This window comes from Pristis pectinata, chromosome 7 (assembly GCF_009764475.1).
Source record: "Pristis pectinata isolate sPriPec2 chromosome 7, sPriPec2.1.pri, whole genome shotgun sequence".
Classification (NCBI taxonomy): domain Eukaryota; kingdom Metazoa; phylum Chordata; class Chondrichthyes; order Rhinopristiformes; family Pristidae; genus Pristis; species Pristis pectinata.
The window spans coordinates 76,687,577-76,700,150 of NC_067411.1; the positions used below are offsets into that span (position 1 = coordinate 76,687,577).

Genomic DNA, 12,574 nt, shown 5'->3' on the forward strand with positions numbered 1-12,574 from the left:
GTGGCCGAACCAAATTTTATACATCTGCAACATGACAGCATAGGAGAGTGCAAGGTATAGGACATTAACAGCGACAAATCATATGCCAGCAGAATTTTGGTATCTTCGGAATATGAATGCATCTATAAAGTAACCATAGGAAAAAGGTAATGCCAGTAAATCCATTCTAATTTTGTTAACAAACCATCAGAGGTAAAAAGTGACAACTTCAAAAGGAAACAAAAAATACGTTAGTGTACTAATTCCAGGAAAAGAACAATGCCAGAAACAGTATCTTCAACCATTACAACAAACTCTGTTACCTTTGCCAACGATTAAGCCACCTCCCTCGGCCACTGTCTCTAGTTTAGCCAGACTGCTTTTGACTCATGGCTAGCTTCCAATTTAATAGATGAAAGATCCTTCAAAAAAAAACTTTCCAACACCAAGCCCCATCTATCAACTTTGTCCTCTCTTACCCATATTGGTTTCCTAACCGTTAAAGCCTCCAAATAAAAAAAATTCTAAAAATTTACAGTATTTTCATTTCCTTTATAGCCTATTTTGGTAATCATCTATAGCTCTTCAACACCCGCTGAATTCTGGGATCTCATCTCAGTCTCTTATAAAACTGTGAAGATTGAAGTGTGGTATTTCATATGTGGCATTGTCTCCAAAAATATTTATTTCCACATTTAAAATCTCCTTTTGTCCAAATAATTGGTCATCCTTAAAATCTTTTGTTTGTCTTAGCACCTTTTTTCTTCAATTAAACTGGTAAAGTGCCTTGAAAAAAAATCTAAATTAAATTCTATTTTAAATGAATAAAAATAGAAGCTTAAAGAAACTGTCAAAGTCTTTGGATTACGTGAGCATTAGAAGAACCAAGGGTGTTTGATGTGATTTATGATCTGAATGGAAAAGCTCTACATCAGAGCAGAAACACTCCTCATACTGAGCACCACCTTTTTTAAAAAGAAAGAACAACACAGATGGGTGGAGATGGGGATTAAAGTTCAAATTTCACATGACAACTGAATTCAAATGATGCCTCAGCACTATCTGTACCTGACCCATTACAATGGAACACTAATATGAGACCAGGGATATTTTGATAACATCTGTTACGGACTCAGTGAAAGTCCCTTTAAGATAGAGAGTGTGTGTGTATGTGTGTGTGGGGCGTGCTTACATCAATAGAAGATAAAGGATGTAATGACGTTGTTGAAGAAGAAGAAGAAGCAGGAGAGAGAGAGAAGGGAGAGAGACACCAGCCTGCTAGTTTTCTCTATCGATGGATGAGAAACAATAACTGTGTCTGCCACTGAAATCCATGTATGGAAGTTGGAAGTAATCCGGTGGAGTTCACTTTATTGCTGACCTGTAGAAGGAAACAGGTATTTATGTGTGGACGACCACGATTCGGATGCTTTTCGGGGTGAGGAAGTCACTACCGAGTAAACACTGGAGTGTCGTTTGGGTTCCATCATGGAACATTTGGATTTCGTATTTACTCTCTCTATGTTTCCCTACATCTACGTCTTATCTTCTGACAACGGTGGTTGTTGAAGAAGCCCTTGCTCATGTTTCACCTTATGGCTTGCGGAACTGAACTTTAAGAACCATTCCGGAACTTGGAGTTTTGGACTTTGTCACACACACACACAACGAGTTTAGTTTTGGGGTTAACGTTCGAGGTTTAACATGTTTGAATTCTAACATACTAACATTTTTACTTTTATTTTACGTATTATCATAAGTAGTAATTAATAAAATAGTTTTTAACACTGAATCATGCTCAGTGTGTTTCTTTTGTTGCTGGTTCGTGACACATCCAATTTGATGAGCTCCAATGAATATTAATGAGTGGAAAAAAAGAAGAAAAAGACAGTCACAAAATAAACAAACATCCTATAAAATATACTACCTGAATCGATTTGCACGTGCTGCAGTACGCCAAGGCACATACCCTTCTGCACCTGGTCGCATTGGCTCTGGGATAAAATCTGAAGAGACAGCAGCACTCTTATTCTCTCCAATCTTCCTTGTACCTCAAACAGAAAATTGACTTTTACTTTCAATCCAATTACTGAATTACATAAACCAACAATATGTGAACAAATGAATCAATTAACAATCCTGTGATCACAACAGGTAATACATTGTGGAGATAGGACAAGGACATCATGCCCAGATACAGGTCATAGGATTGGTAGATTTGTTCTTGCATTCTGACCCTATCCCAAAAGAGAAGGAATAATTTTATTCATCTGGTGAAAGATTTAATTTATATAGTACTATATGTAATGAAACCTTAGACATTCTTTGTAATGAATTTTCTTTCTCTGTAGTTTCTCCTTGTTTCAATACTCATAGAATCACCATCTAAACCTGATGAATACAATAGGCCAGATACGGCTAATTGTGGCCTTGGGAGTCCTAACGCCCTGGAAGGCCAGCTGCCCCTAATGTCTTGTGGGTTAAACCACAAGGACTGATTAGACAACACGAGATCAATCCTGATGCCTCACCCCCAGACTATTGTGATGGCCTGTTTACAGCTTACTATCATTCAATGTTTATGACACAGAAGCCATTCAGCCCACTGAGTCTGTGTCAGTCAAAGAAGTGCTCTCCATCCTCATCATACGTTCCAGCACTTGGCCAACAGCTCTGCAGGTTACAGCTCTCCAAGTACACACCTAAGCACACTGTTTAAATGTGATGGTCTCCTGACTACCATCTCCAGCATTTTTCTCACATCCCCTCAAATCCTTACAGCAATGAGGGTTGGAGCAGGATAATGTGATAAAGAGAAAACACAAGGCTTTTTACCCAAATGTTCATGGCATTTGGAACAAGACCAACGAACTAATGGCAGAAAATGGGAATAATCTAACTGCCATTACGAAGTAACCACGGTTTGAATTAAATATTCCAGAATCCTTAACCTGCAGAAGTAGTAAGCAAAATAGGAAAGGAAGCAGGGTAACCCTGATTTTAAATAATGGGATAAAGATGGATAAAAAAGAATGTTTGTTCATAAAATCAAGTATAATCAGTTTGGATGTAGCTAATGACCGTAAAGGATAAAAACATTGGTGGGATTTGGATATAGAGCCCCAGACAACAGTGGCAATGAGGGACAGAGCATTAATCAGGAAATTAGAGATGAATGTAATTGCATTGGGAGCCTTGGATTGACATACAGATCCGCCCCAGGTTACAAACGCCCGACTAATGGACACCCAGTACATACAAATGAGTGTTGGGGAGACCGACAGGATGGATTTGCCAGCTGCTGCTAAACTGCAGGCATCTTCTGCAGGGTGGAATGGGACATGTCCTCGTACCTTATCAAACCAAAGACCGTGCAAACCAAATAGAATGGAGGATGAATTTAGGGAATGTGCAAGAAATGTTTTTCTACATCAGTATATAGAAACACCAGTTTGGGAACAGGCTATTTTAGATCTAGTATTGTGTAATGAGAAAAGGTTCTTGACAACCTGATAGTTAAGGGACTTCAAGGAACTGTAATCATAACAGGATTTTATATGACGAGTAAAAGTGATTTAGTTCCATCTGAAACCTGGGACTTTACTCTGAATAAAGCAAAGTACAAAGGCATGTGTCATGAGTTTGTTATGGTAAATTTGGAAACAACATTAAAAAGTATGACAGAAAACAAGCAATTGCTATCTTTAAAAAAAAAAGTAGTACACGGCTCAAGGACAAAAAATGTCAATGTGCAAATACCAAGAGAAATTGAAGACAGTATTACAGCAAAGGAAACAAGAACACGAAAAAATATGAGCAGGAGTAAGCCACCTGGCCTCTCAAGCCTACTCCGCCATTCAATGTGATCATGGTGGATCTGTTCAAGGCCTCAACTCCTCTTCCATGCCAGTTCCACATTGCCCTCAAATTCCCAGTTTTTCAAAAACATATCCACCTCCTCCTCAAGTACCTCCACTGATTTTTCCTCCACAACAGTCTGTGGTAGAGAATTCTAGACATTCAGCACCCTCTATAAGAAATCTGTTTTAAATAACCATCCCCTTATCTTAAAAATGTGGCTTATAACACTGCCAAAAATAATAAATGGCAAGGCTGAGGACTGGAAACATTTCAGAATCTGAAGATAGAGGAACAAAGGAGAAACTGATAAAGAAAGAAAATATAAAATAAAATTTGGTTCAGAGGAACGTAAAAACAAATTTCAAGAGTTTGAATGGACATGTAAAATAAGGAAAACATTACCAAAGGTTAATCTTCCTCCCTTGCAAACTGAGAGGAAAAATTATATTGGGTAACAGGGAAATGGATAAAGTGGGGGACTGCAGGTCTAGAAGAAATTAGGAGCTCAAAAAAGTTTAAAAAAAAGGATTGGAGAGATGAGTGGGAGTGATAGGCAATATAATCCTAAAACCCTGGTGACCTACTTATGAGGGTATTGAAGGAGATGGAAATGGGAGTTAGTGGAAGCAGTGGTTGGTATCTTCCTAAATTTCATGTATTCTGGAATGGTTTCCACAGATAGGAAGTGTATCTCATTTAAAGGGAGGAGAGAAAAAAAAGAGGGAAATATAGAGCAGCAAGTCTGACATTAATACTGGGGAAAGTGCAGAAATCTACTATGATGGAAGTGGAAAGAAGGCAAGGGAAATAATAATAGATTTGGACAGAGTCAACATGGATTCCTAGAAAGGAAATCATGCTTGATATTTTAAAGATTATAACTGGTAGAACAGGTAATGATAAACAAATGGGTGGTGTGTATTTGAACTTTCAGAAGGACATCAATAGGATACAAACAAAGGATCATTAAAGAAAATGAGCAGACAGTATTTGGGGCAATCCACCAGTTTGAATTGAGGATTAGTTATTGGACAAACAGCAGAGAATAGGAATGAAAACATCATTTAAGAATTGGGAGCATGTGATGAGTGAGTGCCCCAATGAAACAAAATCTAGTATCAATGATTTGAATAAGGGGATCAAATGTAATATACAAGTGTTTGCTGATGATAAAAAGTTAATGGCAGTGAGGGCTTGAGGTGGATACAGAGGTGCTTTGGGGAAGAAGACAGGCTAAATGAATGGCTGAGAACATGGTATAAGGTAAGACAAGATATATGGAACCTAATGTAAAAAAGTGACATGATCCATTTTGGTAGGAAACAAAAACAAAGGAAAGTGAAATAATTTTAAAATGGTAACAGATTGAAAGATGTTGATATTCAGAGAGACAGTGATGGCTTTCTACATGAATCACTGAAAATTAACACACAGGTTAATCAAGTGATTCAGAAAGCTATGTTGGTCTTTAGTGCAAGAAGGTTTGAGGTTTAAAGTAGAAATGTCTTGCTCCAATTAAATTGGGCTTGGGTAGCATGCATTTGGAACATTATATATGATAAAGATCAATAGGTATTTAGGTATTAAAGGACTCAAGGGATAATACCAGAGTTAATGCAGGAAAATGGCACTGAGGTGAAAGATCAGTCATGAGCTTGCTGAATGGCAGAGCAAGTCGGAAGGGCCAATTTGCCTGCTCCTGCTTCTATTTATGTTCTCATGTACAAATTTAAATCTACACTACTTCACCCAGGATTATCCCTAACTTCTCTGCTTCATCAACAACTGCTTCCTGCACTCGTGTGGAACTCATTAATTTTATCATCTTTACTACTAACTTCCACCACACCCTCAAATTCACTTGGACCATTTCTGACACTTCCTTTACTGGATCTCTCCTGAGATGGAGACAGAGAGAAAGTATCCACCGATATCTACCAAAAACCAACCGACTCTCACAAGTATGTTGACTACACCTCCTCCCACCCAGTCGCCAGTAAGGATGCCATCCCTTTCTCTCTGTTTCTCCGCCTCCACTGTTTCTGTACCTATTCTCAAGATGAGGCTTTCTGCTGCAGGACTTCCGAAATGCCATCACATGCATTTCCACCATTTCCCAGAAGTCTGCACTCACCATCCCCTCCCTCCAGATAGAACAGAGATCCCTGCTTTTCACCCCACTAGCCTCCACATCCAGCACATTATCCTTCAACATTTCCACCAGCTGCAATGGGATCCCCATCACGAGTCACCTCCCCCCACCTGTTCTTTCTGCTTTCCACAGAGAATACAGTCTCCGTGACTCCCTGGTTTGCTCATCCCACCTTACCCACCCATCTTTGTCCCTTGGCACTTTGCCCTGCAACCACAGGAGGTAAAACACTAGTCCCTCATCACCATTCAGGGATGTAATCAGCCCTTCCAGGTGAGGCAGAGATTCATGTGCACCTCCTCAAAACTTGACTATTGCAATTAGTGCTCTCAATGTGGCCTCCTCTACATTGGTGAGACCAAGTGTAGACCAGACAACCAATACACAGAGCACCTGCACTCTGTCTGTAATGGTCACCTTGAGCTTCCAGTTACACGTCAAAGCTATAATTTTCCAGTCCCAGTATCAGTGGAATCACATCTTTCCTTTAATGTGGAAATCAGAACCAAATGCAGTACAAGCTGTGGCCTAACCAGTGCCATAACCACCTGGCTCTCATAATTCAGTACCACAATGATTAATGTTGGGCCCTCAAAATTTACAATCATATAAATAACATGGATGAAGTCACTGAAAATAAGTTTGCTGATGACACAAAGATAGGTAAGAAATAAGTTGTGAAGTGGACATAGCGAAGGTGCAAAGGCATAAACAGGTGAAGGTGCAAAGGGGTAAACAGAAGTGAGCGTCCAAAGATCTGGCAAATTAAGCATAATGTGAAAAATGTAAAATTGCTGATTTTGGCATGAAAAATAAAAAGCAATTATGTTATCAAAGTGGCAAGATTGCACAGCTCTGAGATGCAGTGCGATCAAGGTATCCTATTGAACAATTCACAAAAATTAGTATGCAGGTACTGCAAATAATTTGGAAAGCTAACAAAATGTTATTTGTTGCTAGTGGATTTGAATACAAGTGTAGGGAGGTCTGGAATAATTTGTATGGTATTGGACTCCTTATTCAAGGAAGGATGTTAATGCATTAGCAGTTGAGGAATGGTTTATTAGACTGATGCCCAGAAAGGGAGACTTGCAAAAGAGAAAATGTTGGGCAGGCTTGGCTTTTATCTGCTAAAGTTTAGGAGAGTGAGAGGGGCCTTGACTGAAATATACAAGATGCTGGGAGGTCTTTGCAGGTCAGAACTGGAGGGGATACTTCCTCTTGTGGGAAATTCTAGAACAAGGGGGTCAATATTTAAAAATAAAGTGGAAGGAAATCACGCATTTAAGATAGGTGAGGCAACATTTTTTCCCTCAGAATCACGAGTCTTTAGAAACCTCTTCCTCAAGTCCCAATGGAAGCAGAGTTTTTGTATATTTGTTAAGCCAGAAGGAGATAGATTCTTAATATGAAAGGGGGTAAAAAGTTACCACAGATAGGTGAGAATGTGGAGCTGAGGTTAAAACCAGATTATTTATTAAATTGTTAAATGGTGGAGAAGGCTTAAGGCAGTTCTATTTGGCAAGTGACATATGTCAGTGTCTTGTCTAATAAAGAATAGCTTCCTGTCTGCCTTTTTAAGCCACTATATTTACTTGTCAAGCTATCCTTAGGAATCTCTGCACATACTCCAAGGTTCTTCCACACCGTTAATATCTCCCATTTATTGCATATACGTTAGCTCAAATCCATTATCTCACACTTCTCTAGATTAAATTCCATTTGCCATTTTTCTGTCCAACTAACCAGGTGATCCATGTCTTTCTGCAATCTAAAACATTCCTCCTTTCTGCCAACCAAGTGTCGTATTTTCATATCATCTGCAAACATCTTATTTATGCCCCCTACATCTAAGTCAAAGGTTGATGTCATCAAAGTCAAGCCATTTATCTGCACTTACCTTTACATTCAAAGTTGCCGATTCCATTCATTTGCCAGGCATCTTTGCTGTACGACTGAGAAGCCATACACCAAATATCTCGTCTCCTCAGATCAGTTCGCTTACAAGTTAAGTGATGGAGCAGAAGGTCAGATACACCAGCATCTGACCTGTTCATTCATGACTTCTGCTCTGCATTGTTAAAGTACAAGTCAGGAACAAGCTGTCCCATGCACTATGATTAGCCAGAAGTTCTCCAAGGAATGCTGGTTGATGAAAGTACATTCCATTTCCTTCATTTCTGCACGCTGCAATGAGATCCCACTACTAGAAATGTCTTCTCCTCACCACCTCTTTCCATCTTCCAGAAGGGCCATTTCCTCCATGACTCCCTGGTCCACTCATCCCTCTCCACCCACCCCTCCCTGATGATCCCTGGCACTTTCTCCTGCAACTGCAGGAGGTACAACACTTGTTCTTACATCTTCTCCCTCACCACCATCCAGGGACCTAAATAGCCCTTCCAAGTGAGACAAAGATTCATATATGTCTCCTCCAACCTTAACTACTGCATTTGGTGTTCTCAATGTGGCCTCCTCTAAATCGGCAAGACCAAGTGCAGACTAGGTGACCAATCTGCAGAGCACCTGAGCTCTGTCAGCAATGGCCATCCTGAGCTCCTAGTTGCATACAATTTCAATTCCCCTTCCCATACCGATCTGCCTATCCTCAGCCTTCTCCTCTGCCAGGGTGAGGCCCAACGCAAACGAAAAGAACAATACCTCATATTCTGCCTGGGTAGTCTACAACCCAATGGTATGAACACTGAATTTCCCAATTTCAGGTAACCTTCTCCTCGGTTTACACCACATCCGCCCCCTTCCGATCCTCCTCCCGTCCCCCTATTTTTATCCCCTTTCCCACAATCCCCTCCAGCCACCCATCATCCATTTTTGCCCCCCTCCACTTTCACCCACTAACCACATACTTCATCCACTGGCTCTCCCCCACTACCCCTCCCCCATCTGGTCTGGTTCCATCTGCTTTTCTCCTCTCCCCTAATAGTTCCCATTATCACCTTGCTTACTTAGTAGATTCCAGCACTGGTAGCATTTGTGTTCCTGCTTATGATCCTCCAGCAGTTGTCTCCACCCTCACCGGGCTCCATCTTCCTCCTTTTTTTGTCTGCCTCCATCTATCATCCACTTGCGTCTGTCTCCTCTGGCCTCTGTCGCACCACTCCCCCTCTCCATTTTATAATGGTCATCTCCCTTCTCAGCCCTGATGCACAGTTTCAACCCAAAATGTCGACAATTACTTTCCCTCATACAAATGCTGCTCAACTCGCTGAGTTCTTCCAGCAGATTGTTTGTTGGCCGACGACTTCATATTTTATACTATTTACCTTAACTGGACAAAAAATGCACATACTTTAAATTCATTAAATGATATCCAAAGTTATTTAAAGGTGAATGCTCATGAAACATTTCTTTTAAGTTCATGAATAGGAGTATAATAGGCAAACTTTTAATTCATGAACAGGAGTATAATAGGCAAATCATAAATATACTCCAGTATAGCATGAAATTAAAGAAAATCCTTTTTTGAGTTGTGTTTGCATAGTCTTGTCTTACAGTTGCAATGCAAAGCAATTTCCATTTCAAATAAAGGATAAATTGGATAAACAATGTAAAGTGACTCCTTCCAGTATCCTCATACTACTTCCACCTGGTTCCACACCATATGAGAATGCAAATACAGAATGGTAAAAGAAAATGTACAAAATGCTCAAAGGGTCTCTCTGGACTCTGAAAGCTTATCTGGCTACAGATTAAATAGTTTATGCTCTAAATGTTAAAATTCTCAAGACCCCACTGCTCATGCAAGTACTGATGTATCATTTGGCAAACAATGAAAACAAATAAAACCCTTCGAGGAAAGTAGATGCAGCAGCAAACAATTGACCTAGATAAATGATGGCTGGTCATCTGAACCACATTGTGACAGAGTGACGGCACAATGGATCTCCTTTGCTGCAGTGCAGCAAATAATGAGCAATATAAATTCATAAGTAAAATCCAAACTTTAAAAAAAAATTGATGGTTCAAAGTAATACTATATTTAACAATATAAAGATTTTCAACAATCATTTTTGTTAAAGAAGAATTAAAAGATAGAAAATACTGGAGATTTTCAAATCCAAATATTTCAGATGGATGACCATGCATCTGAACTTCCTCGGTTTTGATGTAAGGCCATCAAGCTAAAAGATTAACTGTTTCTCTCTCCATAGATGCTGAATGACTTGCTGAGTATCTCAAGAATTTCTTGTTTTTATTTGAGATCTGCAGCATCTGCAGCTTTTGTTTTTTTTCTAACAAGTGTTCTTACCTAAAAAGAATATTGCCATTATAAAAATTATACCAAGAATTATTTTCTTACCACCATACTTCCAAATAACTGCAGCAATAAAAGAAAAAAATAATTTCAGTAACATTAGGCTTTGAAACATCAGTTTGCAGTCAATTGTGCAAAGGAAAAATACCAGAAGTGCAAAAGGCAGTCCTGATTTCTCAATTTATGTTGAATCATTAATTTAGTATATGTTAACGGAAAATCATCAATGAGCCAAAACTGAAGCATCAGGTCAAAAGTCTGAAATCCCCCCACATCTAGTCTTGAATGGCTGTCGACAATTAAACAGTTGATGGGAAGAGATAGCTCCAAGAACATATCCATCCTCAAAAATGGTAGGGCCCTGCATGTGAATGCCAAAGACAAAGCTGAAGCATCCATCGTCAGCCAGAAGTGCTAAGTAGATGATTTATTTCAACTCCTTACTGAGATCTTCAAGTCAATTTTCAACCATTTCAACTTACTCCATGTGACATCAGGAAACAGCTGAGAGCACTAGATACAGCAAAGACAAAGGGTCCAAACAACAAGCAAGCTGTAGTATTTAAGACTAACACAGCAGATCTAGCAATGCCTCCAAATAAAGTGTTCCAATGCAGTTACAATACTGGTATCTACCCAATAATGTGGAAAATTGCCCAGATATTGTCCACAAAAGGTCCTGAAAATCTAATCTGGCGAATTGGCATCTACTCTCAACCAAAGTGATAGAAATATTGTTAAGGTGCTACCAGGTGGCATTCACTCACCAATAATCAGCTGACTGATGTTCAGCTTGGGTTTTTACCAGAACACCTCAGCTCTAGATTTCAATACAGCCTTGGTTCAAATGTGGACCAAAGAGATGAATTCCAGAGGAAAGACAAGAGTAACAACTTGGACATCAGAGTATTTGATCAACTACGGCAATAAAAAGGCCCTGATAAAACTGAAATCAACAAGCATAATAGGAAAACTTCCCAATGGTTACAGTTGCACCCTACAGAATGAAAAATGGTTGTGGTTGATGTAAATCAATCTTCCAGCTCCAGTGGACTGTGGTAAAATTTCCCCAGAGCAGAGCAATGTCCCAGGCCCAACCATCTTCAGCTGCTTCATCAATAATGTTCCTTCCATTATGTCTGAAATGGGGATATACGACAATAGCATAATGTTCAATTCTAGTTGCAACTTCTCAAAAAATAATCCAGTTAATGACTGCATGCTGTCAGACCCAGAGAACATTCAATCATGGGTTAATAAATGGTATGTGAAACTTCCACCATAGAAGTGTCAAGCAATGACCTTCTCCAAATAAAAGAGTATACCCACCTACACGTCATGTTCAATGGCATGACTATCATGGAGGACCCAACCAGTAACATAGTAGAGCCACCTCTGACCAGATATTTAACTGGACCACCCATATAAACACTGAAATAACAGATTAGAGGCTAGGTATCCTGTAGCAAATGATTCACCTCCTGGTATACCAAAGTCTTTGCACCATCTTCCAAACACAATTTGAGTATTTAATGGAATTCTCACTTGCTTGGATAGGTAGTCCCAAAGCTCACAGAGCTCAACGTCATCTAAGACAAAGCAGACTTCTCGATTAGCGTTCCATCCACAATCCTAAACACTCACCACCAGCACAATGTGGCTGCACTGTACATCATCTGCAAAATGCACTGCAGTACTTGCCAGTTGCTCCAACTGTACTCCCACAACCCCCTTCCCCAAGAAGGGCAAAGAAAGCAGGTTCCTCTCAAAGACACATATAACTTGAGCTAGAAATCACTGTTCCTATATTGCCATTGAGGCTAAATCCAGCAAGTTCCTACTTAATAACACTGTCGGTGTATCTTCATTTGGAGGGTTATAAGCTATTCAGAAAGGTGGCTCACCATCATCTTCGATAGCAGTTAGGAATGGGCAATAAATGCTAACTTACAAGTAACACCCACATTTTGTTAATAAACTTTAAAATACAGTAAAAGACTGGTCTTTCCACACAAATCAAAATTATGATACATATTACAGGACACATAAAAAAGGTAACAATAACATTAAACGCCAAAGAATTTTTATTTACCCAAAAGTAATTCTCAAACTGATAATTGTGGGGAGAAAAATGAATTAAAAATGAATTAATGCAAGATAAATTATTACTTTTAATTCCTTTTGTCTGAAAATCAAATGGTTATATTTTGTATAAATCTGAAAGAGTATATATTTTGTTGCATTGTTCCTCATTACAATGTGTATATGTATGGTACCTCTAAAACCTTAAATAGCTTTAAAGAGAA

The 12,574-nt window shown here is 39.3% G+C and overlaps 1 protein-coding gene across 1 annotated transcript in view; it reads right to left on the bottom strand.

Annotated features, from left to right (window-relative positions):
• cep78 (centrosomal protein 78) overlaps positions 1-12,574 on the bottom strand; it is a 74,472-nt gene that overhangs the window by 17,504 nt on the left and 44,394 nt on the right. The window contains 1 exon segment of the mRNA XM_052019161.1: positions 1,907-2,030. Coding sequence (XP_051875121.1) covers positions 1,907-2,030 — 124 coding nt within the window.